Source organism: Folsomia candida, unplaced genomic scaffold, assembly GCF_002217175.1.
Source record: "Folsomia candida strain VU population unplaced genomic scaffold, ASM221717v1 Fcan01_Sc004, whole genome shotgun sequence".
NCBI lineage: Eukaryota > Metazoa > Arthropoda > Collembola > Entomobryomorpha > Isotomidae > Folsomia > Folsomia candida.
Window position 1 is genome coordinate 11991404 of NW_019091196.1, and position 27003 is coordinate 12018406.

Consider the following 27003-nt stretch of genomic DNA (forward strand, 5'->3'; position numbering starts at 1 on the left):
CGACCTCAAGGTTCGATGATGACGAGAATCACACCACCAACCAGCACCGCAGTTACTTCGCCTGATACTATTTTACAATTGCAATCTACTCAGGCTTTTATATCCCAGCAGAAATAAATAATGCTGCTGCTCCTCGTCTCAAAATGCAATTGTCTTCCACTCAACAACACCACCCTTTCACCCCGAGTTTTCTCTCCTCTCCGTTAGTGCTGGAACTGGTGGAAATACAATTTTTTAATATACCCTCAAAAAGAACAAGGACACAGAAAGTGGAGAGTCAAAAGAATCCTTTGTCAAATGTGAAATGTAGCAGGAGAGGTTTGCTTGGAGAAAGAAAGAAAGAATCACTCGACGGCCGAGTGTTGCATTCAATTGTGATAATAATTGCAAAATTGTAGCGTTACCGCAGTTTTGAAATAGTAAGTTTTTGTCCGGGACAAACATCTATTGTATTTTTGGGTTAGTCCTCGTTGCAGACTAAATTTTTAAACTTGCTGGTTTCTCCCGAGCACCTGATGCGATGTCATGAAGGAAAAGTAGCAAGCGTTAGACGTACTACTGATTCTCTCACCTTTTGTTTGTCTCACTTTTGAAATTGGTGTTGGTTCTGCTGCTGTTCTGTTTTGGTCGGATATGGAAAGTGTAAATATTTGATGCAGCCCCAGACCCAGGTTGGAATAGGAGAGAAGAACCAATTTCTCTCCACGCGCTTTCTCCCAGAATTTCTGTCCTCCTGGTTAGTGGAACTATTCGAAATGAAATAAATGAGAGGGCAAGGACGTCATCCGGTCCAACGGACGGACGGACGCCACCGGAACGACCTCTTCCAGTACAGACACCTTTTTTGCGCTGATAATTATATGAAATGCGCTATTTTGTGAAAATTATTCGATGCAGTCTGCTCTTTATCCCACAATGCAGTTTCAATGTTCTGACGAGATGGGTTTCAAAATCAAGTTGACGTTTGCATATTTATCTGGAAATATGATAATGAAATTGGCAACTTCAAAGCAGTGTTATTATTTTTCCTTATTTTTATTTCTGTTCTAGAATCTTTTACAAAAATGTATGAAATATATACCTGTTAAATATATAAGTATCAGCGTATGACTAAAAATCTAAGCTTTTCAACGGGGAATTTACGTTTGTGATTGTTATAATTACTAAGAACCCAACTCGAATGAAGTCTTAATCTCCAAAAAAACTGTACAAAAAATGGAGAAAATATTTTACTGAGATATAGCCTCGTCAAAGGACAAGTTACTCAAAAATACGTTGTAAACAATACAAAAGTTACGTTTTATACGCAACTTTCGAAAAAATCGTCACTTCATGAAATTGAACAACAATGACTAATATATATAACACATCAAATATAGCACGCCACATTAACAATTGAGTTGGATTGTCAATGTGCATAAATTAACGGGTAATTGATTTTTGAATCAATAGTTTTTAAAGTTTGTTAACAAAAAAAATTTCGAGTACAATACCAAATACCTTACACAAAAATTTACGCGACCGTAATGATGCTGTCAAAGCATCGCAACCCTTAAATTTAGACCGATATCACAACGATGTGATTGATTTTTCGATAAATCAATAAATAATTTTATAAGTATTTGCGTACTTTATATAAGTTGTATTACTATAAACTTTATAGGAATCTAAGTTGACTAATTAGGTAAGTAGACGTATTGATTTGTAGCCTAATCAGTCTATCAAAGACTGAGCAAAAATATTAGTATGCGTTGTCTATGATGAGATCAAGTGTAATAACGTTTACAATAAAATTTAGACCCATCTAACAAAACAACATCCATCAACAAGTCTTTGTTCTTGACCAAATCCAGCAAAAATGAATACATATTTAAATAAGAGTAAAACTAAAATATGAAATTCAAATCTGTATAATCCAAACGAATAATAATAATTATTACAGCATCAACAATTCAATTTCAAACAAACGAACCGGCCCATATTAATTTTCACCATCCTATTGTGATGCAGGAGTTCTTAAAAATTATGTAAGTAATAAGTAAGTATACGATTTTTAGTCAACAAGACTAATGAACAAACGATTAACGCGAATCTCTTCAAACAAACTACTACTACTACAACTTGCTCCCATAATAATCTCGAATCTGAATAAATAGAGGAAACAGAGAAGTGAAAAACAACATAGCAAAAGATTAGAAGTTAATAAGTAAATGGAAAATTTATCAATTTTGATCCATATCTTCGTCGTCCCCGATGTCGTCATTGTATAGCTCCAAATTTTCCTCATCTTGATCAATGGGTTGGCTCAGTGGCACTACAGCGGCATTGTCAATATTGGGCACTTGACGATCGTCTCGAGGGCGAGCTTGCGAATCGTCCTCATTGGAAGTCCCTGTACCGCTGTCAGAAGAGTATGCGGACAGTGCCATACTAGTTGAAGACGAGGCATGAGACGCATTTGTCAAAGATGGCATGTTCATGCAGGTTGCGTCAATCTGAAAATTAGCACTGTGTGAGCGAGCTCGTTGTTCTCTGTTTGGTTCTGATGGTACCAATCCCAGCCATGCACCCACCTCCAGCGAAAAGAAGAATGGATCTTCATCATCATCCTCGTCGTCAGTATTGTTGTTGGAGTCCATGTCGGCGGCCTCATTCAAATCCCGTTCTTCGTCTGAATTGGCATCATCCAACGCTGGCAACGCTTCTTGCACGTTTTCAAGAACAGCCATGGCTTGATTTGGAGCTTGAACCGGAAGAGCTGGAATTGGAGGAGCCTGAACCGGAGGAGTTTGAACCGGAGGAGCCTGAACCGAAGGACCTTGAACTGGGAGAGCTTGTACCGGAAGAGCCTGAACCGGAGGACTTTGAACTGGTAGAGCTTGTACCGGAAGAGCCTGAACTGGAGGAGCTTGAACTGGGAGAGCTTGTTGAGGAGCGATTTCGGCGTTACCATTCTCCACATGTCCGTCTGTAACATTTTGCTGGTGGGGAATTCTACAGAATAATAATAAACATAAGTTAGAAACAATCAATGCCATTAGTAAATTCATTTGGAATTCTATAAACTTACTGTGGATCATCATTGTTCATTTGTTGAACTGCTTGATTTTCAGGAGCAGGAGCAGGTGCAGGTGCAGGAGCAGCTTGATTAGCCCAGTCCCCACTATAATAAAATACACATGGCACATTTTGTAAGGTTGTAACAATAATATATGCAGCACTAAATGTACAAGTTTTCCAAATTAGAATTATTATTTTTATAGAGCTCACGCAGCATTTCCAGCATTGAAAGGCACAGCACAGACTGACACTGCGTTGACAATTCGACTCGACTGATGAGGAAGATGAAGATTTCTTTCTACCAACAATTCCCTAATGGCCGGCCTGATGAACTGGTCCATCGGAGATTTTGAGGGAGCCTGGACGGTCATGGCATACGCAAATGGTGGCTGATTGTACTCGTCAGGGAGGAGTGGTGCAGTTGGAGCTTGAGAAATAAATCCATCGGATTGGTCATGGTCGTTGGGGCCTCTTTCTCCCGAGGAGGATAGCAGCCGACTACGTTGGACATTGCGCTTATCTAAAACCATAACAAATTAAAGTCTTACTAAAATTTAACACCCGTGAGTGAACTCGGCACAATTATTATAATTGATTATGTGTTTTTGTACTTTTCCTACGTACGACCAGGTGCGCTATAATAAAGACGGCACCAATCAATCCAAGCAGGCTTAGGACTCCATAGATCCAAACTATAAAATTATCGCTGTCGTTGTCAAAATCTTCAGAATCCAAGTTGTTATCGGCAGCCTTTTCGAACTTGTGCAGGATTCCTGAACCAGGATTATCTGTAGTTATAATCGAAATGTAAGCAATTGCATCATCAAAAAAAACGCCTAGTTTTATTAACATGATTCAATTTTACCAAGAGTTTCATGATCTTCATCGGTGCAATGATCGCCAACTAATTTATATCTGTAAAAATAGCATCATTTGAATTGCGTATTTATTAATATTTTTAAATTTTAACCAGTAAACTTGATAGAAATTTCTTGTAATATCAATAATTAAATTGGAGAAAGGCCTTTAGTACTGGATAGGGGGACATTATTAATATTAATCCGTGATACATTCTTTCCAAACATGTCAAATAAATAAATGGTCCAAACTATTTAAAGAAAGTCAAAAGGTGAAATTTTTATGAATATACCGACTTCAGTAACTGGCATCATACTCACTATAAACATTTAAGCTTGTTTAAACTGAAGTCAAACCAAACCCCATTAACTTGACTTCTCTCTCATGGCACAATCAAGTGAATCACTCAGAAAACGTTAATGGTTCATGCTCGACGTTTTTCAGTTTGGTATCAAATTGCAATGTCATGCTTTTCTTTGGTGAAAAATAACAAATCAGCCCGTAGTTGGTCGTCAGTCCTTGTCTAGTTTGGTGAGAACTCTAACGAGTCTAACTTTGTGAAATACTTAAATATTCAATTAAAGTGAAGTAATACATAAATCAGTAAAATAAGTTATAGTTAGCATAACAAAAGAAATAATATTACTGTCTTATAGTGAAAGTGAGAAAGTTTCGTTGTACCAATTCACGCAGGTGTGGTATTATCTCCTTCACCACAAACTTACCCCATGTGACAACCCCCGCACTCGGACGATCCTCTAGCGCAGGCATTGTTCGGTGGGGGCAGTCTGTGTTGTTTTGGACAATCCACACAAGCAGAACAAACTCCAGTAGAACGACAGAACAGTTCCGGTGGACATTGGAAATCATTTTGACACTTCTAAAAAAAACATGTGAAGTGTCAAGTGTCACTTTATTAAAAACAAAACTGGATAGTAAAGAAACCGTCAAAAAAATTGTACTTACCACGGGAGGTGTCGGAGCTGCTTCCGCAAACACGATCATAGGCGAAGAAGTGGTTGTTGGGTTGCATGCCGACACTACGACAAGCTGTGGAAAAATCAAACAAGAATTACAGCATTATACCCTGATTACGATCGTTATGGGCTCTCCGGGTGGAGCCTAATAGGCAGAAACCAGCGCTCTTCCCCTCATTCTTTTCAGCAAACTGAGGAACGTGGCTGGTTTCTGCTTATTAGGCTCCACCCGGAGAGCCCATAATGATCGTAATCAGGGTATAGTCAAGCACATTTAAAAAAGATGAGTAATTTTATTTTACAGTTTAACTAACATGCTAATAATTCAAGAAATAAATTTCATTTTGCAAACATAATAGTACCATTCATAAATTATATACTAACTAAAAAAGTTTCATTCATGAAAAGCAATGCTGTACTCAATGCATAGTCCGTGTAACTCATTTCACACATTATCACCAGATTTGCTAAAGTTAGGCATATGTTAGGTTACATATTTAACAGCTTCTAGTTTTAATCATTTTCCTACTACTGACTCGTGCTACTGACTAGTATGGGTTATCAGATGATGTCTGACGCTTAATAAATTTTATCTCAATTAACATGCGTTAAAAGTAACGCTCTGATATATAAATATCGTGAACTTGCTTGTTTAGGTTAGAATCCATCCAGATAGATAAATATAAATATCTATCTGGATGCTGCATTCAAAACATTTTGCATATGTGATAATATGCAAAAAATGCAAACTGATGGACGGGTTAAATACATTAATAGGACTAATTCACCTTGCATACAAAAAGAAAAACAATATTCGATACGAAATTATAATGCACTTGTAGAGAGATTGACTGGTGACTCATAGTCACCCGACCGACGAGGACGGACGTCGTGACAGTAATAAAATGGAGGAGTTATCATGTATGTTATAGTCAATAAACTCCACTACTAACCAACCTACCTACCAACCAACCACATACACACAGTAAATGGGTCCCACATTTAGGATTAGTTAACTCTATTAAAATTGCGTCCGCCACCACAACCACTTCTATTATCAAACACACAAGTGACTGGCAACAAGTAAATAAATATGTGATGGATTTTGTAGGTGTCAAGTTGTCAAGCTCATCACCTTATTCCATCCATGTTAAATCATTCGTAATATTTTGTAATGAGCGACATTGGCAAATAAGTAATGGAGATGCTATTTAAAGTGAGATGATTGAGAGGCGGTGTTATATTTTTTTAGCAGAAAGCATCATAACTCAAGGATGGGCTTGGCTCCTACACAATGTATTTAAATAAATGCGAATGGAGAACAAATCTTCACAATCTCATCCATTTTAAGTTAATAAGCCGTGTTATGCCGATGTTAAGCTGTGCGAGCCGAGTGCTGCACAGTATCACCTCATCATCGGTCAAGTTCGTTGGTTAAAATTGTCATTCGTCTGGTACAGGCCCGACTTATTCAATTAGCATGTTTTACATTTAGTTCTGGCAGATTGAATCCGAGGTGTACACATACAAGTCAAATTATGAATGCAAAGCTGGATCAGAATTAGATCATAGATGCGAGAAATTCATGTATTAATTTTAAATATAAATTAAAAAATCTCAATGTTAATTACCACCACCAGAATGGCGAGAGCTACGAATGCCAGCTTTTTGAAGTCCATCTTGAACATGGTGACGATATCAGGGTCCATCCGTAGTTTCGCTTTGTAGTCGAGGGTGATGCAGAAAGTAGAATTTTTGGGATTCAACTCCTACGGTGTCAACGAGGGTCATCCGAGTCCTTTTCGTGTAGACAAACTATAATTTTTTATGGAAATTGAGATTAGAAAATTGCAAATTGTTATGCGAGATGGACGTTTTCCTCCCACCCCATAAAATTCCCTTCCAGCTTTTCCATCAAATAACAACTATAAAATTATTCTGCCCCGTGAGAGACCTAAATATTGTCGATGGCACCGGAGTGCACTACCTGATTTTACCACCTAAAATTTCGTAATTGTTAAAATCTACAAATAGCAATTACAATGGCAAATTAGTTTAGCAAATACAAATCTATGCAACAGCACTCGCACGCACGCACCGAAACATACATACGTTCCATAAACTTAACCAGAGCCGTACGGATGGTGGAGACGACTGGATAGTCGAATCCAGGCCGTACCGGCCGATAGGCCGTACCAGGGGGATCAACTTTACACTAGATAAAATGACAATTTTCAGAATTTTTCAAAATTTGAAAATTTTTGATTTTTTTTTAGTTTCAAGCTATAAAACAGTCGTATTTAAAATATGTAAGATTTTGTTCCGTGGATTTGCTGCCAGTATTGCGTCAAAGAAGTCTGCCAAGTACGAGTGTGCATCGTTACTTTGCCAGGGACTTTTTCAGTCAAGTGTATGAATACATAATCGGACACCTAATTCAAAATTCCTCAGAATGAAAAAATACGTGTTGCGTAATACGAACATATGTGGGGAAGGTTAACCAATTTTAAAAACATAAATGTTTGAACTTAATGGTGGCGACACTTGAGACGTATACTTCGCGATAATTTTTCTTTTGAAACTTTAACGTAGCCAAAAACTGTGCTTAAAAGATAACCATGAGAGCTTTCTCACCTGGATTTTTCTCAAAATCTCACTCGACCGATAAATTCATGAAACCAAAACTTTATTATTTATGGGCTAAAAATCCGCCACAGTCAACAAATAACTTTTTAAGGGCGCATTTTTAAGTTTGTTTAAGTTCTTGAAATCCTATCATTATTTATGCTTATGCTGATTTATGCTTATGCTTATGCTGATTTTTGCTTACTGACAATGCGATGACGCCAGCGGTCTCGATCCGATTTTGGCGAAAAAATACAGGTCCGCCTATTTCTGCATTTTCCTGAATGCGGGCGGTCTCAGTTGTGGCAGAATTTTTTAATAAATTTTCAGCCAAAATCAGGATTTTTAAAAATGCTGTTCCAATTTTGACCAGATTCCAAACATGAAAGAAACTTTTTGTATAAAAAGGTTCTTTCTTTGAAATTCTGTATACAGAATTACATTGATTAATTTAAGAAAAATCTAGTTTTCAAAAACTTATAAATTTTCAAAATTTCTAGTTTGTTGCATTTGGAAAAAATTTCAAAATTTTCAAAATTTGTGCGAGCAATTTGAAATCGACAAAATAACATTTCATGCCCACGCAGTTTAAGGTTAAACGAAATTATGATAAAATCCGTAAGCTAGTAATCTGTATTTTTCTCACAAGCTTGCGAGAAAAATATCCCGGTAAAAATCCAAATTCTCGCTCACTGATTCCGTCATAATTTCGTTTATACTGAGCATTTTGAAAAATCCTTCAACACGTGTTTAATTATTTATCTGATGCTAAATAATTATCGTGGTTTCGTCAAAATCGGAGCGAGACCGCTGGCGTCATAGGCTTGCAAGTACTACATACCAGTTTTAGTAAAAATTGCGCTTGAACTTCAATCTGCAAATCTATCAAATGAGATTAACTTGGGCAAAATCCTGGTGGCATAGTACTTGCATAAGATTACCGTGTTAGCCATTTTTTAGATATTTGAAATTGCAATTGTTGCATATTATAAAGAGATCCTACATAATTTTTCTCAGCGTGGTGTCCGTCATTTATTTTTCTGATTAGAAACAGGTAGACACTTAAATTGGTTATCAAAATTTTTCATGGGGTTTACAAGGTTTGAAATTAAAAGGCTTCAAATCAACTTCTAAAATTCATTGTTTTTTAAAATTTGGACTCTTCTAATCAGGAAAACATAAGCATGAAGAATAAGCTAAGACAGCTAATTATTTTCAGTCACGCATAGGTTATCAGCAGAATCGGTAAACGTGGTTAAAATATTCTGCTTGACCCTTAGAAAAGCGCTTAGATACATATTAAATTCAGCGTTAACTGTCGTATATCCGCCCAATATTATGGATTAATTAAACAAAAAATAATCCGTAAAATCATAGGCCGTACACAGCACAAGAAATCCAGGCCGTACAATGTTTAGCGACGGCTCTGAACTTAACATGTGGTTTCGTGTTGCCCTGATTAACCAATTCGGTTGTATTTTGTGATAAAAGCAAACTTGATGCATGAATCATCAATTTTAATAACAGATAATAACCATGAAATGCAATAGCAATTGAGATTGAACATGGCACAAAAAGATAAAAATGCAGTTTTGATCCTTTTAAACCCTATTGAATTTCAAAAATTTGTAAAACTACATACCTGTCAATGACGGACGAAATGAGCAAATTTTATTAGAACGATTTCAAATTATTGTGTCAATGTAGAGACTAGAACCATTTCCGAGTTCACCAAAATCTCGTAACCAACGTTTTTGTTAGTCCTCCACACCACTCTGATTGTAGTCTCACTTTGTAATGTACTTGTGCACTTTTTACTACCACCACTAACCAACAACTAATTATGATGAGACTGAGTCTTTAAAAGGATCCTCCTTGGTCGGCTGCTAGCTCCTAACTGAACAGATTTTGCCACCATCCACCTTGTTGGATAATTTGATGACATGCAAAGAATCGAGCAAGCAATGAGCACTGGCTGAGATAAATACATGCACATATATGAACCATGATTGAATCTGGTGTTGGTTGTTGATGCAAAGGGAGGATAGCGACAAAATACCAGCAAATAGGTAAATCAAAACTGGAAAGTCCATGATGTGTAGTGCTAATACTGCTAATAGGAAGGAGGTGGCATATTTCATTCCCTTTTATATCATAAAATCTCTCGAAATGGACTTTCAATTTTTTATCAAACGCAAAGTTCCATCTCCTAATCCTCGAGTTGTGCAATGATAACTTCAACTTGTCGGATGATTGGTGAAGGGGACATTGTTTCCACTGAATTTGCCAACGACGCACAAAGTTGCAATGCAAATAATATACATATCGTGAATGGAATCTCACCAGGAGTTGGATCGAAAGGGGTGGAAAGGTGAAGAAGGGGTAATAATGAGATTCAATGTTACAAGTGTTAAGGTTATCTGACTGACGAATAGCTTGGGCAGTTATGACCACGTTAAGTTTGTCGCCAGCTATCTCAACCCGTGTGCGTACGCGTTATTAAAGAAATATGTAATGACGTAGTGAAAGCATGCAAGTTAGATGAGATACAATGTCCCACTCCCTAAGTAAGAACTATGAAACTATTTACTGCGTCATATGTAACATGATGCCTAACATGATGTGCCGACTGCCTAATAAAATTTGAAATGGTATATTTGGAAGTTATGTCGTCATAAGATAATGACGTCGTTGTGGTTTTTGGTGTGTGTTGACTAGTGAAGTAATTAAGTCTAAACTGGATTGCCTGCGTAAACACTAAACTCAGGATTAACTAGTCTAACCTAACCCCGTGGTTTTTACCCATAATACTCTAATACTTTGGGTCAATATCAATGTAAATATGTAGAACAATCAGAACTTCATGAATGGTTTCATGAGCCGGTCACCTATCTGCTCATGAGAGGTGTAATTTTTGTCAGCATTTGTTATTCTACGTTACCTCATCCAAACAATATTACTGAAACATTTGAACAAATTATTATTCTAGTGTTTGCCAACAAGAATGATGCGATGATGGATAACCTAACATGACAACCACCGCACCATCGGTGGTGGTGGTGCAGATTTAACGTTGGTTATAAATTCAATACCTCAACAGAGTGAGTCGATTATACAAAAGAATACCAAGCTTATCATTTGCTCGGACAAAACAATGCGAAGATTACATGACACAACATAAAGTCAAAAATAAAATTATCAGAAAATTGACTTCCTTTCTGGAATGATTATAAAATGAAACTGCGACTTTGGCTCAAAGTCGTCAGAAATCTGATGGAATTAGTCAGTTAAGTACTTTTGTATATAATAAGGCTGCCTTTCATTTGAATGTTATGCATATTTCTGAGGAAAGAAAGATACAGAATAATGGCAATCCAAAATGCTTAGAGAAAGGCACAATAAGGTGGGGTGGGTTCTGCCGATAAGAGATTTTTATTGCTTTTCATTCCCTGTCTGAATAGTTACAGCGTTTGAACGTATTACAGAAATCGCCCTTGTTGAGTACAAATTCCATCCACTCACTGATCTGGACATATGAATATTAGTTAGTTAGTTGGTGGATGATGTCAGTGAATGAATCATTTTCCAGGTATTTCCGTTATCTGTTTATCTGCGCCGAGGTTGTTTTCCAGACAAATCGGATTTTTAAATTATTGGGCTTGATGCCCTTATCATTCAAGTCAATTTGGAAATGAAATATCAATACTACGAGTACAAAAAAAGATGCAAATCCTATTCATTTCTTATCTCTTCTTTGTGAGACAAAATGGATGGATAAATTCCATACGGGTTGTTAATACCAGAGAAGAAATGGCCTTATTATGCTCGGCAAATAACCCTGAACCCACCTCATCTACGCAATTAAATCAGTCAGGTCAAAAACTTATGAATATTTGATTTTACACGTTATTATGATAAAATGACGATGGTTATGTTATCCTTTGCTTATGAGGACATTGGGATATCAGTTATCACCTCAGTATGTCTGTCGCTCAGTAATAAGCAAACATAAATATAAATTGTGATATAGAACGAAAATCAGAGGGTGACTCAGACGCTCTCGTTGCAAGGACACTTTAGGCCAGAAAAAATATACAAATTATTTGTCTCACCTGGTCTCAATTGATTTGGCGCACTGCTTTCCTTACTGGTGAATAATTTATCGCACTATAATTTTGTAAAGGATATTGACTCTAGGAAAAGTGTAATAGATGATCCCACTCTTTGCTAAACATCATGATGAAAATAAAAATGTACATTTGGGTGATGTAATAATCTGCACATCGTGTAAGTAGGGAGGCGTTGTACCATGCTGTCTAACATGTAACATTCTGCATTACAGTAGAGTTGTTTTGCAAAAGAGAAACGAATCGGCTATCTCTGGAGCTAAATGATTTGACTCCTCATTTCTAACAATCAACACTCCTACATATTCAGTAACCAACCACCAACAACTGAGATAACGCTAAATTAATATGACACCGTATTTGAGGCAGTGATAGGACGCAGTACGGAGTTGATGCCTATGAGAACACCATTTCGCGAATGCAACGAGTTTGCAATGAAAAGTTCCATCATTTTATTCTCGTCCAATCGAGAACCTTCCACACTGAGGAATGACGTAACCCCTACAAATTCTTACAGCAGCAGTGCTAAACCAACGTATTTCAAAAGTGAAAGAGTTGAATATTACTCGAGTGGGATGCAGGAGCGTGGAGCGAGGGAGAAGACGGAGCAGGAAGGAGAAAGTAACTGGGGCAAGGATAACCTGTGGATGGGTTGAGTGGACCGCAGTGGAGACAGCATCATCACCAGCAACGCGACCACAGACGTTCAGCCACATCAGCATAAGAACTCTCTTTGTCTAAAATAAGCGATCTGCTAAACTCGCACATAACAATAACGAGTCAATGGTTACTTACTTCTTTGCTAAAATAAAACCATTTCACTCCCATATTGTAGCGAATAACATTATGTTTCGATGTCCACCTTCCCTACCTATCTATCTATTAAAAATAGTGTGGCGTGGTGTGAGTGAGTGATGAGAGGTCGCATTATTTTGCTGAAGTATATCTATATCTATCAAGTAAGTTGCAAATGTACAAGAGTGAACTGGAGTGGGGGATGGAAAAGTACCAAGACTTTGGTTGATAAAGCTTGAAATGTTCATATTGGAAGCTACAAAATGGCGGATGAGCACAAAGACGAAAAACGTTTTTTGGCCTTCGGTAGCTATCTTGTCCTGCTAACTATCTATCACTGCGGAACACTTTTGTAGATGGAGACGACGGCAGATGCATGTTTTACTCGAGTGCGATAACAATTACCTTTGCAAGAAAGAAACGATACTTTCCACTTCTTACTGCAATGCAATAACAGTTTCTTGTGCATGACTCATCTTTGTCCTTGTAAATGTTATGCTACTCTTCAAGCCACGCCAACAACAAAATGCAGGCGTTCTTACACAAAAAGGTAACCCAAGTCGCCATTTTGTCCTCTCCCTCCCCATGCACAAGTTGTTGACGTTATTATTGTTAATTGGTGCTGCGAGTGCTTTTACTACTACAGTAAGCAAGCGAATCATATATAAATTGCGCCTTAAATTAATTCGTACTATTATTTAGCCACTACAAACTACATGATTAAATGTGATCCTGATAAAACAAAACATTAAACTTTAAATAATATTATAACTTGACTTTTATGACAATCCTACTCGCAGATCTTGCACACTTTCTTCTTACCTCTTCATCTTACTTTCTTACCATTCATCCATTTTCCTCCAGACACGAGATATCAAAACCATCGATCAATCATACCGAACAATCTTACATCTCAAACACTATCAAAGCATTCAATATTGCAAACTAATGTTCTTCTACAACTTCATCTCAATAGCCCAAAGCTTAATCTAAATTAGTTGTGGCGACGACGACAATTAACATGGAATCCAGTCATGATAATGACGACGATGAAAGAGGAATAATAATAACGACGACTGACGGCAGACTAATATTATCAACCCCCCTTGATAGATAATACACCCTCATCAAACCCGACCCACCCTATGCCCTAGTACTCTTGACTGACTTCAGTGACGCCCCCTCCCTCCGCAAAGAAGAAGAAAGAAAGCAAAATTTGGCGTCCGCTCACCTTAATTACCATCCAATAAAAGCCTTATTTGACATCGACACATCAACCCTTTAACAACTTCTGCTACCGAGAGGGGGGGTTGAGTGGGTTCGGAACAAGAATTTTGTTACCGTCAAACAAAATTCAAATCTTAATTAAAGCACACCGTGAAATCGTGATCTGATTAACGCCGAGTGTGCTTTATTAAATTCCGTTTGTTATCCAGACGGGTGTGGGAAAGCCAGGGTTATCTCAGAATGGGATTATCTCGATCTTAGTCAACCAAACCAATCAAATGAGAATTAATTGGCTTAGTTTCAGCATCAGAATCCAGCTCTTCATTTGTTCAATCACAGATGGGAAGTAAGTAGTAGAAGTAATGGGGTTTTACACAGCAAGTCGAAATTATTGATTTTTTTTGTAAAATTGTTGGCTTTTTAAACCAAATGAAACATTTTTACTTACAGATACCGAAACTTATGTTCGTTGGATGCGGATATGGAGTGGTCACAGACAAAGAAAATCATGTTTGAACGTGAACTGTATTCCTGTCTCATACTCCAAGTCCTTGGGTGGGATTGTCTTGCTTTCTCCCCTTTTTGGCTTCAATTTGGGACTCTTTCTCTCTCTGATTGGACTTATAAAACGGGGTGGATCAACTTACATGAATATTTGTGGCATAATATTCAATCAGTTCTTGGGATTCCTGTAAAACAAAGGCAGTGGGAAGAGGAATAATTAAAACCTGTCAATGATTTTGGACACACAAGCTACACAACATTTACGAGCGCTCAACTAAACTACTTTCCCCCAGTAAAAATCGAATATAAATTGCAAACCCCAGTTATTAATTTAACGGAATCTGAAATCCAATCTTTAGGGTTTAATCAATATGAGATGGATAAACCCAAGAAAAAATCGGATGAATTTCCGTCTTCTCTGATAAATAAATACCCAGCACTGCAGCGCACAATAAATATGATCCAAATATGCAGATGCCTTTGTAATTCTTAATATTGGCTTATCATTGAATATTCCTCAAAAAGCGCGATCATCCAGCCTATTTGTACCTCCAATTAATGCACTTTCCCCACAGAAGAACCACAGCTACCCCTCAAACTTGGATCTCTCTATCTCTTTCGCATTTTATCGCATTGTATCATCGCTTCTTCAGAAAGAAACTCACGGCTTGAGTAGTATAAAAAATTATACGTTTTTTGACTGACATGGTCAATTTCTCAAACATATGCGATCGCGAGATATCATGGAACTAGCTGTATATAGTTCATCGTCTCAAAATCCCAATTCCCTTTCCCACCCTACGCGATTGTAAAAATTGGATGGTGAAAGACCGGTCCGGATATGTAAGCGCGCATATTTATAGCAGCAGCGCATCGCAATATTTTTAAAAACTTTAGGAATAGGTTTACTTACCAGCAATTCCAACAAGAGGCCAGCCAACATCCAGCAACAAATTTCTTCAGCAGAAGCAGCGACAGCAGAAGAAGAACCAGTAATCGTCGTCTTCTTCTCAACCAGGGCGACGTTTATATCACTAATTTTAATTTAATTATCAGTCTTTCTCTCTCCTCTTGTAACTAATTAATCACGAAGATCAACTCGCCATTTTAGTTTTTTCGGCTTCTAAAAATTAAAAAAGAAACACTTGTAACGTTTTCCTCAACTTTACTTTATGGAGGAGGAGGAGGATGATAACTCACTTATCGGAATAACAATCAGACTTATCAGGTGATGCAATATTATTTACTGCAGATAAGGTTGGGCGGCCGGGGAGGGAAAATATTAATTGGTTGCAGGCACATGTGGAAATTTTCCGGTGTGGATTGCAAAACGAGCGTCGGGCGAATGAGCTGAAGAAGACTGACTCCAAAAACGTTTTGGTCTTTATCTATTACTTGCAGCAGCGAGTGGTTTTGGTTGGTGGGTTTATTACGTTGGTAAGATATGGCCGGCTCTAATGCTGTTTTGAGACGAGAAAAATATATGGCAAGGATGCCTAAATACTTTGGGATCGTTTATAAATTATGCTGGAAAAGTCTAATTGTAAAAATTTTTACAAAATGTAAATATGAAATTATGGCAAATAATTTGAGGCAAAACTGGGTCACATTTTTCGACTATCATGATTTGAAACACCTAGATAATTTTGTGATGTAGTTTTTATGAAATACTAAATGGGTTAACACATTTTTTGTTAACTCTGGTAATAAAACTTGCTAGAATTATAGTGGTGCTTGATAAGTAAATTTACTATTATCTTATCTTGTTTCTAATTTGTATTTTTCGATTACTCGCTTTACATGGCATGAAATTCATGTACACCCTTCGATCATCAAATCTCAACATGATATCTCATGTCTCAAGTTCGTCTCAAGTTTTTGTTCCTTCTCCTTCCGTGCATGCTTTCTAGCAGAATCTCAACAGGTTGAAACTTGTTCTAAAATCCCTTCAACAAAGGGATTTATTGACAGAGGAGAGAAAAAGTACAAGTGGTGTGGGTGGAACTGGAGTAAAAGGGCCGTCCTCCCTTATTCTAAGGAACCAGCCTTCAAAAGGTAGTCTATAAGATGATGATGAGGTACTTAGCTTAAGGATATCTACTCGTTATAGGTCAGAATAAGGGTTCTCTTAGAATTTATCAAAACGTTTTGCTCTGACCCAAGCCAGAGAGAGAGTCATGACCACGTCCAAAATAGAATTTTTGAACCCTTACAGGGCCCCAAGTTCTGAAATCTAGGACACAGCTGCAGCTGCAGTGTTAAAAATTAGGATGATGAAATTATACAGCATATTATAAGCTATTTGTATTTTGTAGTCGCCTGTTAACATTATTACGAAACCGAAGTTTCATTCAACAACAAGATGACAAACAACTGGAGATGATATGAGATAGTAATTAGGAATAAGTAAATATATTTATTTATTTTAGTCTTCCCTACACGCTTAGCACATAGGATTAACGTTAATTAAGATAATCTGGTAATCGGTAGAATACACAACATCTATCAAGCCGACTAAATCCATCAATAAAACTATTTTAAAGGAGGAACAGAAATGAGACAACTTAAAAATAACTATGTTTTATGAAAACGTTTCATTGTCATTGCCTAAGGTATTATTCTCTGTATTCCGTTGACCATGCTAAAAATACCATAAAATTGTTTAGTTCAGTTGTCCAGTATAACTAAAAAATGAAAAGATGCATAAATATTGGTGAATATAAAAAACTTTTACACAAACTTTTACTTTTACATCAGTTTTATACGTCTTATAATTTACGGGCAAAATGTACTTATTGAATGTCAAGTACACAAAACTTGCCAACTAAATGCAATCAGGAAATGCAACCGTATTTAATTTCATTGCATCATGATTCATGATTATGCACCAAAATGCACCATGAATGTGGGTCAATGTCGAGGCATAAATCGCAAGTGCATGCAATGAGGATGAGTGCAGTGCATACATAAAATATATGCATTTAAGCACGCATATATGCGTTTAAATAAAATACATTTGCATTATTCATTGCAGTGATAACAAAATTCAGCCTAAGCCTGGCTTAAAACTTTGCGAAATGAGAGAGGAGTAGGATGTACGTGTATACATACATATGATAAGTGATGGTGAACTTTTTGTGGCCATGAACCAAGATTATATTACAGTGTGAACGGAATAATGATGAGTCTATTTTCAACAACGAATATGAGATTCTTCGTTACAGAAACACATTTGAAATATAAATTATACAACCTACGATGTTGGTATACATTTTTTTCCAGAATATTTCTGATGGTGATGATGTGAGATTTACATCGAAAGCTTAAATTAAATCAGTATTATTTGAGTAATATTCACATCTTCCAAAACTTATTCTACGAAATACACTGTTAATTTGATTTTAAGGACGAATGACTCATTCCCAAAGAATCTCATCAACAACATCTGCCCGAGGGTAAAGTAAAAGCTATGAGGATAGCAAAATAACAATGAAAAAGGACCAATCTTAACCTTCTAGTCTTAACCATCATGAACCATATTATGAAACAAACATCGAATTTTGACTTTCATGGCATGAAATTCATAGCAAGCATTACGACTTTACGAGAAAAGCGCATCAATTAAACTGATCGTCATACGACCTTGACTCTTCTCATCTTACTTTCAGTTAGCAGACACAGACGAAGAGTTGTTGACTTTCCTTCAACTTTATAAAACCTCGTAAAAAATTGCATCGTAAAAAAATACCTAAATCAACATGCATGGTTAAACCGGTGGTACAACAAGTACTTCACGTGTTATACGACCCAATCGTAAAATAATTTGAGAATGAGTATCATAATATTTTGCTTCTGTTCCAGTTGCACATGTTTATTATTTAAATCGTTACAGTAATAAGGTCCAGTAATAATTGTGTTGCAACAACAACTAACAATAATGCAGGTTAACTTAGCCACTATTTAACGAAAGTACAAGTGTGTATGCATATGCATTCCTACTTTATCCGTTCATAATACAAATTTAATTAAAATAGTGAATCGCATAATATATGTATGTATGGACTTAATTTTACTTACGCTCGATCTAGCTGATTATCGTTATCAATGACTAAACAACAGTTATAGGATTTTTTCACTCTTACAATCTGATACAAAACAGGAGAAATTTTCAATACAATTCAGTTTATGTTTTTTTCTCAAATTGAGTAGTGCATGATGGAAACCAGACAATCGAAATTGGAGTGGTACTTGAAATTTTACATTCGACCGATTCTAAAAAAAGGTAGATATTCTATGACAAATCTAACCTTAGGTTATCGATTTGCTTGCTTTTTTGTTTCATCACAGTGTTCTTCCTTAGAAGGATAAATTGCAACAATTTTCATAGTTGAATATAATCATCATCATAATAAATAAAACATAATTTTTGAATTTTAAAATACAAATCAAATAGTAGAATTTTTAGAAATTGTAAAGTTCAAAATAAAGCTATCTCGTTTATCACTATAAATCAAACTAATGGAATCAAATTTAGCAGTATGCGTTTTAAGAAACCTAAAATTTCTTAACCCAACCCGAGTACATACATAAATAATAACAAATGACTATTATTTATACGCTTTATCCACCAAGGTAATCAGCATTCTGATAGGGATTACTCCCTACATTGAACATTAATTATTATTAACTAGTTAACAAACAATAACTGTAAATCTAGCCTCTTAGTTTTTAATTGTCTATCGAAGATGATGATCCCACGGTTTTTTCAATAACAAAATGGAATCCCACTCATGACAAGAAAATAAAATTCAAGTTTTCTTCTTCAAAATTTACTTACTATAAATATGAACAGTAAGTACAGTTGTATAACAAGAAAATTTTGTGTGATAATTGTAGGCATTTGATGATGAGAAGTACATAATCACAATAACAAAGTAACCAGATAGATTGAATGAACATAATAATAACAATAATAAATGAGGTTTGTGTATTGCCTAATAAATATAATTCGTATCTAACTCATCCTTGGTCTTGATTTTGGTATTTGTTAATATTCGTGCACAATAATTAGCATTAGATAGGGCGATGATGCTGATGGTGATGACAATGTATCAAAAGTCTTCTAAAAATCTTTTAGTATTACACGGTTGTCCGGCTAGCCTTTCCTTTGACTATTGTAGGCCTATTTTTTAAAGACCCCTTCTTCTTCTTACTTGTCTACAAATGGGGAAATTTAACAAAACGTTACAGGCGACTGAGAAAATGTGATATTTTTGATTACATCAACAAACACTAACTTACTTTCTTAGTCAAAGCTGCCTTAGTTTTAATTTTTCTTGCACTTCTCGCAATTCTGGGTCGATTAAACTCCCAGGGTTTCTGGATAAATTAAAATTAAAGCAAATTAAATAGTGCATAATATTCATACGATTCTAGTCTACTATTGCGTAGATATAGAATATACACTACATATGTAACATAAACTCTTGTCTTTACCTTGACGCGGTAAATTCTGACCAACCAATGTTCTGTAATTGAAAAGACGAGTATAAATAATCTTATAATCAAAGTTCAAAGTATTACTAATAAACATCGAATGGAAACCAGTATAATAATTAAGCTGTATTTAACTATGTAAAGGTAAACTTACCTGATGTGTAAGCTTCTTCTAGATACGTTAGATCAATGTTTTTGTTGCCAATTACTGAATTCCTAGTTCTATCGAATCCTGTATGCCCACCGATCTGCAATAAACAAGGAAATATTTAATAAAATAACCAAAAATAGTTATCGCAGACGACAGTATTCTTATTCTATTGCACTCACCCTAACATCACCAAATCTGTAATACGATAATTTGTACATCAAACAGTTCAACATGGTTTGTGATGCCTCCTCATCAACTCTGTATTCTCCTTTGGCCGTAAAGTAATCAGCTTCCTGTAACACAAATAGGATCCATTAGCTTAGTATTTAATGTGCCATGTTGAAACTGATAAGAGTTTTAAAAAAATGTGTACCCGGATATCTTGGGGATGTTCCCCTTCTGCAATCCGAACCATCCACAAGAATTTGTTGATATCGTCTCCAGAGTATCCGATCAGACCACCAAAAATTACCAGTACGTAGTCAACATCAAGTTTTGTCATGATGTCGTATGCTTTTGGTTCCGTGCTGGACATGGCTTTTCCGACCTAATCACAATAACTCGAGTAATTTAAACCCGTATGTGATAAGAAATACAAACAATTTCTTATCTATACACTAACCAAAGCTATATGGCTATTGTTCCACGTATTGTTGTCGACCAGAGTTGTCCTATTTCCCATTCCTGCTATCTGATACCCATAATCCCACCACGACATGATTCGAGCGTTGTCATCCGTATTTTGCCACAGCCAAAAGTAGGCCTCCCGGAAGTCGTCAAGAATTTGTCTAAATATTGAAAAGTTAAATTAAAGAAATTAAATTACTTTATCATTATTTTTAGTACTAAAATAAACAGTAACCACAATACACACCTCCCATTCTGATCATACGTAGCCAACACCACACTAGGACTAGAATATGCATTCGAAGTGACCCATGTGCAATGGACGACGAACAACAAAATGATGAACAGTGCTGCGATGAGAACTATGATTCGTAGATTTCCACCAATTGAATTTTCATCCTTGTTCTGCTCATGTGGCATTTTGCGAACTTTCCCAGCCTGTCAAAAATCATTGTTAAAAATTTATTATTAACTCGCAAACGGAATTAGTCGAGTAGTTGACATATTTTCGTAATTAATTACCTCATCATATAGATTATCATTCTTTCCAGATTGATCTGCTTGTGGATTTTCGTCATCTTTCAGGTACCTAAGAAAAAAACACGCATTAAAACAAAGTTCGACTGGGAACCAAGTGATTAAAACTCAATATTTTGCATACTTCCAAATACGACTAAATATGTATATATTTCTGGGTTATATGAATTTAATAATTATTATATAATTTTACCTTTCAAACATTGACGAGAACGCAATGGCACTGAGTACGCACACGACGGGAGTTAGAGTCAAAATCAGACTAAAGACGAAATAAATAAATATTTAGCATCTATGCATTTATACCTACTCGCTCACTCTTAACAAGTAATAATAAAATAAATCTTAAACTAACCGAACCATGACTCCAGCAAAGTAAGCAGCAAACAAGGCGTAGAGCACAACTATTATTTAAAACAAAGTTCATTTGTAGATCAAGTTATTAGATAATTAATGCTTTTCTGAATTGAGTCAACTTACTGAAAACTCGTTCATCATTGATCTTCTTGATGCAAAACCATATTCCGACTGGGAATGTGCACACTAAAATGTGCAAGTCGAAGAACATGGAAAACCATGTAGTTGGTTGATGCTGAAAATAAACAGGAAATTAGGTCCGTGTTACGTCTTGATCACACCTAGATAATTGTATGCAAAAAATAAGTACTTACCTCACTGACTGACGCAATGATAGGAATATGAATCTTGGCATATCCAGTGTCCCACAAGGAGTAAAACCGTCCACTCCATGGCGCAATAACACCGGCATAGGTCAATCCAACGACGGCTGCGAAAACGATAGCTGCAGCAGCGACTCCAGCGATTAGAAAGAAATGCCTGAATTCTTGCTTGCTCAAAAACCGTTGCAAGTACTTCAAGAATGCAACTGCATTTAGCAACGCGAATACTCCTACAAATTAGAAATACCGTCAAATATTTCATGTTGTAATATGCACTGTTGTGCATGATTTAAAACAAAATTTTCTACAGGTATCTGGTATATTACCAACTGCAGCCATGTGCTCGCTTGTGCGTACTGGTTGAAAGCCCACTATGATTAAGATTAATTCATTTATGAGTTCTTAGGATATGTTCTCCGTCTCCGTCAAATCAACCTTACTCATGCCACCCCAAAAACTTACCAAATGGAATTTGCATACTCAATATTAATCCAAGAATGAAGAAAGTAGTGTACGCAGTGTAGATTCGATGAGAAAATCGTCCCATCAAAAGCAGAACGAAGACGTGGAGGGGAATCAAGTTGATAATGAACACGTAACCACCCCAAGCCGAAACCTAATACATTAATTTCACATGTCAAATTTAGATTGTATTATCCATTTGCTTTTTATCAAATAAATTATTACTTATGAGATATTATTTACCATGTAGAAGTAGGAAAGTGCAGTTAATACGGCCCATGAGACGGATCCCGTCTTGACAGACTTGACCCAGAAGAAGTACGTTAGTTGCAAGGCAAAAATGGCGATGCCTAGTTAGAGCAGAAAGTGTAATTAGTCCATCATCTATCATGCCGATTAAATTTTCATTCTTACCTTCATTATCGTAAGATCCAGCCACTGATCGACTGATGTAACCTGCAAAAATTGAGTATATTAAAACTCGCCCACCAGGTGATATGTACATATTTCCATCATTTTAATTTTTTCTTGCCTGGTACGATGGCGATGAAACTTGCAGCAAATAGGCCGGCGCCTGGGGACCAAATCTCTTTTGTCAAGAAATAGGTTGCAATTGCAGTCAGCCCGCTGTAACAAAATAAGTTGAGTTAAAAATAATGTCAAAGAACTTCAATACTCTAATCAATCTAAACCTCCTTTTCATAGTACAAGTCTTAATGAGCTATTATTTATTATAATAATCTGTCCCTTTTCTATCCTGAGTAGTCTGGAATTGTGAATTTATCGCTACCACTCTGGCAAGTAAAAGAAATCAATTTTGCACACATGTAGAAGCCACAATTCATTCAATTTGAAATTGACTTTATAATGCAAGTGTGCAAACATATTGTTAACAAATCTTAATGGGTTACCTGAACACAGGGGCGAGGAATACACAAATTTCTCTAATGTGGACAGGAATGTTGAGCAGTGACAGGATGTAATGGATCGTCCCCGACGTGACCATCAACCCTGGATAAACAGTACTAAAAGAAAATAATAACAAAGATTATTAACACTATATATTAAGATTAAGATTAATTCAAGTACTAATATTTCACTTACCCCCCCACAATACGTCCTACAAGAAATATTTCATACATAAGTTGCGTGAAAACAAATCAAGGCGATTCATTATGTAAATTACGTACCTAACGGGTACCATGCACGGTCATCAAACCAATTAAGAAAATTGTAGAATCCATGCTCCACCATATGCGCTAAAAAATATATACATTTATACGTTTATATACAGAATTATGTATTCCGCACTCAGTCTCATATTTTTCTTAATACGGGACGGTATGGCTTGGACAAAACGGATAACGGTGGGAAACATTTAACTTCTCTAGAGAGAAGTAAAGAGCTTTACTTCTCATTCTCAAATAGCAGTAGCAACAACTTATTTTTTGTGTTACACTTTGAACTTTAGTTTTTTTTTGGATAAAAATGGAGGGGGACGAGTCATATTCGGACGACGACGATTTCGTCACTACACAGAAGAGGACAAGGCGGAGGTCGACACAAAAAGTGGTTGAAAAAAACGCTACATCCACCAAGACTGGTACACCTCATCCTAGCAAACATTTGGTCGTGGAGACTACGAGAGCCGAGAACTGTGACGAAGGGGATTTAAATCCCCGTGGTACGAAGGATACAGAGAAGAGAAAGTCGGAAACCGCTACAAGTCTTGCCCGTAAAGACCAGACTTTCCAACCCGTCCCGTGGTCATACATTCTTGATGAGGAGATGGAAGTGAAGGTGGAAGAGAGGCGACTAAGGGATGGCAGGGGGATTATTCGTAGAGATGTGGAATTGTCTGAAGAGTTCCAAATAAAGTATACAGGTTCGTCAGATACGAAAATTGGCAAAACGGTCAAAGGTAATATACTAATTACCACATGATAATGATTTGCGCACCCTATATACTAATGTTATCATGTTAAGTAGGTGAAGGGGTCGATCTAATCAAGACGACGATTCTGCGGTTAGTTGGATTAGCGCAGACTGAAACCAACTCGCCTGACCTCGATATTTTTGAAGCGTCCCCAGAACTAGTTTCGACCCAAGAGGAACAGGGATTGACTGCTGGACAGAGGGAGATTCTCCGCAGAGGAGGTCGTGTTGACGTTGTAGACAAGCCGGGATGGTTTTTAATTATTCACAAGGCCCCCACCACCGGATTAATTCATTTGTGTTTGGAAACACCAAGAAAAATCAAAGGAAAATGGGCCTATGGAGCTTTAAGGCTTTGTACGAAGCCAAGTAAGCATAATTAAGATGTATACATGTCGTATCTTTGATATACATTTACATAATGTGTCATTCTTATTAATTAGAATGTTACCAGTACAATTCAACTCTTTCAAATGATGTGTTTCCCAAATGTTCTCAACATCAACCCTATTCCTTTTACACCGTGGTGAAAGTGACTGATTACAATCGAAGGGACGTGTTGGTGTTTCAACACATGAAGTGTACACTCTCTGTAGCGCCTAATGCATCCAATCAGAAGAAAGATGAGGAGAGCGAATTATATATAAATCAATCTTGTTCCTCTTATACGGGGTGGAAAAAGTATTGTGCTACAAAGGGCCTGAAAATTCCACCAATGCCAAAAATCATATCTAGTCACCACTTTGACAAGGAAGAGGAGGCTCTAAAGATGCTGTCATTTGAATCGGTTAGTGAAATGGTATCGAACATAATGACTTGAATAATGATTTTCTTATTATTAGACCATCGGTATGTTTATGAAACTCGGCTCCGGATCTCAACCCATTATCAATTTGGATGAATTCACCCCATTGTGTTACGGAATGGAGAATGAGATCGATGAGCGACTAAAGGAGTTGGGGATGGAGCTCAAGATTCGTCGTCATTTGTCCAAAGAAGAGAGGGCGGAGATCAAGTACCCGTTTCTTGGGGAATATTTATTTGGAACAGCAGCAGCAGCATTACAAAAGCCTGAGAAAGGGAAAACTTTTTTGTATACCATCATGAGTCGGAATATGTGGTATTTTGGGTTGTCTGATACCCCCGATTTCAAGGGCCGCTTAGAGGTAAGAGGGGGGACTGATGGTGCTAGAGAGTACAAACGTATAACAGAAAAGAGACAGAAGGATAGGGAGATAGAAATAGAAGGATTGAAACAGAGAAATAGAGAGTTAGGTAGAGCAGAGGAGTTATGTGTCTATCCACCCCCACTTAAGGCTCCCACCATGACCCCCTACCTTATCGCCAAGTGTGAGGATGAAGATAAGAAGAAAATCAAGACCAAGACCATAGAAGCAAAAATGATAATTGCTGGATATGTTGCATATTTGTTGGGATTGCGTAATCCTATTCGTCCTAATTCTGATGTAGGTTACTCAACTAATAAGTGTGTTTGTTTAAGTTTAGTTGATTCTACTTCATGGGGCGAGATTTGTGAATTTGTCAAGTTGTTCTGGGGATTTGAACCAATGTTGGCGAAGTATGAGATAAGTTAAAGTATGCTGAGATTTTTTGTAAAATACATACATAAATTAAATAAATTAAATACGTTTTACCTGTCGCTCGGTAGTTAAACCTTAACAATTAATTAAGTAACAACATTTTAAGCATTCGTCTTTTGTACATGTTATTATTACTGATACTCATCATATCGTTACTCCTAGTTCCTCACCAAGGGTCAAACTCGTGAATAATACTCTCAAACCGGATGACTGAAAAGAGTCGCGACAAGAAGCCGGTAAGCCATGCGATCGTCAACACTGCGAACGTGATAAGACTCAAGGATCCGAGGTACTTGCTGTTCGCCGCCGCTACCAATTGTGGTTTTCCTCCACCCCCATTTTCTGACCGGTGTTGCTGTTTCTTTTCCTTACTACTACCGCTGGAACCTCCTCCTCCTGCCATCCTGAAGCTGTTCTGTCCAACATAAGTAAAAAGATACATGTCAGTTTCATTTCATGCATCAACAACAATAATAAACACCTCGCCATACATTAATACTTGTCCAATTAGTTAATTATTAAGTAATTCGTATGTTTATTACCTTCCACTCGTACTTTTCCCAAAATTTGCGGTTTTTCTGCGGTTCTTCTGCAACCGGCTGTAACGGTGTTATTTCCCCCGTACAACTCACCTGTCCCCTGACCGTACAAAGGGGATATTGTTTTGAGAGAACAAGAACAAGAGTTTGTTCTTATGCCTTCTTACTGCTGGAGTTTTGAGTTGACAGATTCCACGTAGTCCGATTTGACTCGACCGGAGAGTAGAGGGGCTGCTCTCCAAAGTTATTATGCAAATTCAACCCGCGAGCTTTTTCCTCTTCCAGGCAACACCTCTAGATGGCCGGGGAGCCCAACTCGTCCCAAATTGACCAGTTTTCCAGAAAATCTCATCTTCTCAACTTTTATCAATTATCATCATCACCTTCGTGACGAAGGATTCGTCTCAAAATTGCAATTTAGTTAGATACGATTGCAAAAATGGTGTCAAAAATTGTCATGATTGTCCACAATCATGCTTAAAAATGGACTACTTTTAAAAAATTTGTCACATTTATTAACTTTTTGTTGTCGATAATTTCAACGTTACGAAATCCTTACACCTTTTTTTTATGCCGGTTTGTATAATAATAAATCAACCCGAGAGTAGCTCGAGTTCAGTTATAACGACCAAACTTATTATTATTGTGAACGTGCATTGTACTTACACGAGAAGAACCACTTACTTACTCTAGTTAAAACCCGTCCAATTTATCCAAGCTATGTGTTATCGCATAATAATATTGATAAAGGATGGATACGAGGACATAATGTTCACGACTCGAGTGAGTTGGGTTGAGACAT

General features: G+C 36.8%; 3 protein-coding genes across 10 annotated transcripts; 1 reads left to right on the forward strand and 2 right to left on the reverse strand.

The window, feature by feature from the left end:
* Positions 1-1016: 1016 nt before the first annotated feature.
* On the reverse strand, positions 1017-15539 carry LOC110849564. 7 transcript variants are annotated; one of them, XM_035851632.1, is made up of 9 exons: positions 15087-15539; positions 6527-6710; positions 4885-4968; positions 4644-4798; positions 3926-3975; positions 3672-3848; positions 3271-3580; positions 3071-3163; positions 1017-2994 (listed from the first exon to the last, which is right to left on the reverse strand). In XM_035851632.1, the coding sequence occupies exons 2-9, from the start codon at positions 6602-6604 to the stop codon at positions 2223-2225; spliced, it is 1719 nt and encodes a 572-aa protein (XP_035707525.1). In that variant the 5' UTR covers positions 6605-6710; positions 15087-15539; the 3' UTR covers positions 1017-2222. The 7 variants fall into 7 exon arrangements, with proteins under 7 accessions (XP_035707525.1, XP_035707524.1, XP_021952684.1 ...); XM_035851631.1 differs by lacking the exon at positions 15087-15539 and adding an exon at positions 14118-14256; XM_022096992.2 differs by lacking the exon at positions 15087-15539 and adding an exon at positions 13674-13806.
* Positions 15540-18015: 2476 nt separating this feature from the next.
* Positions 18016-26439, reverse strand: LOC110848944 (dolichyl-diphosphooligosaccharide--protein glycosyltransferase subunit STT3B). Its single transcript, XM_022096316.2, has 24 exons — positions 26205-26439; positions 25833-26077; positions 25717-25736; positions 23317-23385; positions 23231-23246; positions 23038-23151; positions 22659-22753; positions 22541-22582; positions 22370-22476; positions 22127-22280; positions 21991-22035; positions 21656-21894; positions 21465-21576; positions 21340-21388; positions 21178-21246; positions 20970-21036; positions 20695-20885; positions 20443-20608; positions 20194-20367; positions 20000-20113; positions 19824-19917; positions 19670-19701; positions 19475-19552; positions 18016-19390 (listed from the first exon to the last, which is right to left on the reverse strand). The coding sequence occupies exons 2-24, from the start codon at positions 26063-26065 to the stop codon at positions 19313-19315; spliced, it is 2358 nt and encodes a 785-aa protein (XP_021952008.1). The 5' UTR covers positions 26066-26077; positions 26205-26439; the 3' UTR covers positions 18016-19312.
* On the forward strand, positions 23543-25721 carry LOC110848946. 2 transcript variants are annotated; one of them, XM_022096320.2, is made up of 4 exons: positions 23543-24047; positions 24116-24430; positions 24505-24848; positions 24904-25721. In XM_022096320.2, the coding sequence occupies exons 1-4, from the start codon at positions 23615-23617 to the stop codon at positions 25654-25656; spliced, it is 1845 nt and encodes a 614-aa protein (XP_021952012.1). In that variant the 5' UTR covers positions 23543-23614; the 3' UTR covers positions 25657-25721. The 2 variants fall into 2 exon arrangements, with proteins under 2 accessions (XP_021952012.1, XP_035707456.1); XM_035851563.1 differs by having other exon boundaries at positions 23543-24011.
* Positions 26440-27003: the final 564 nt, after the last annotated feature.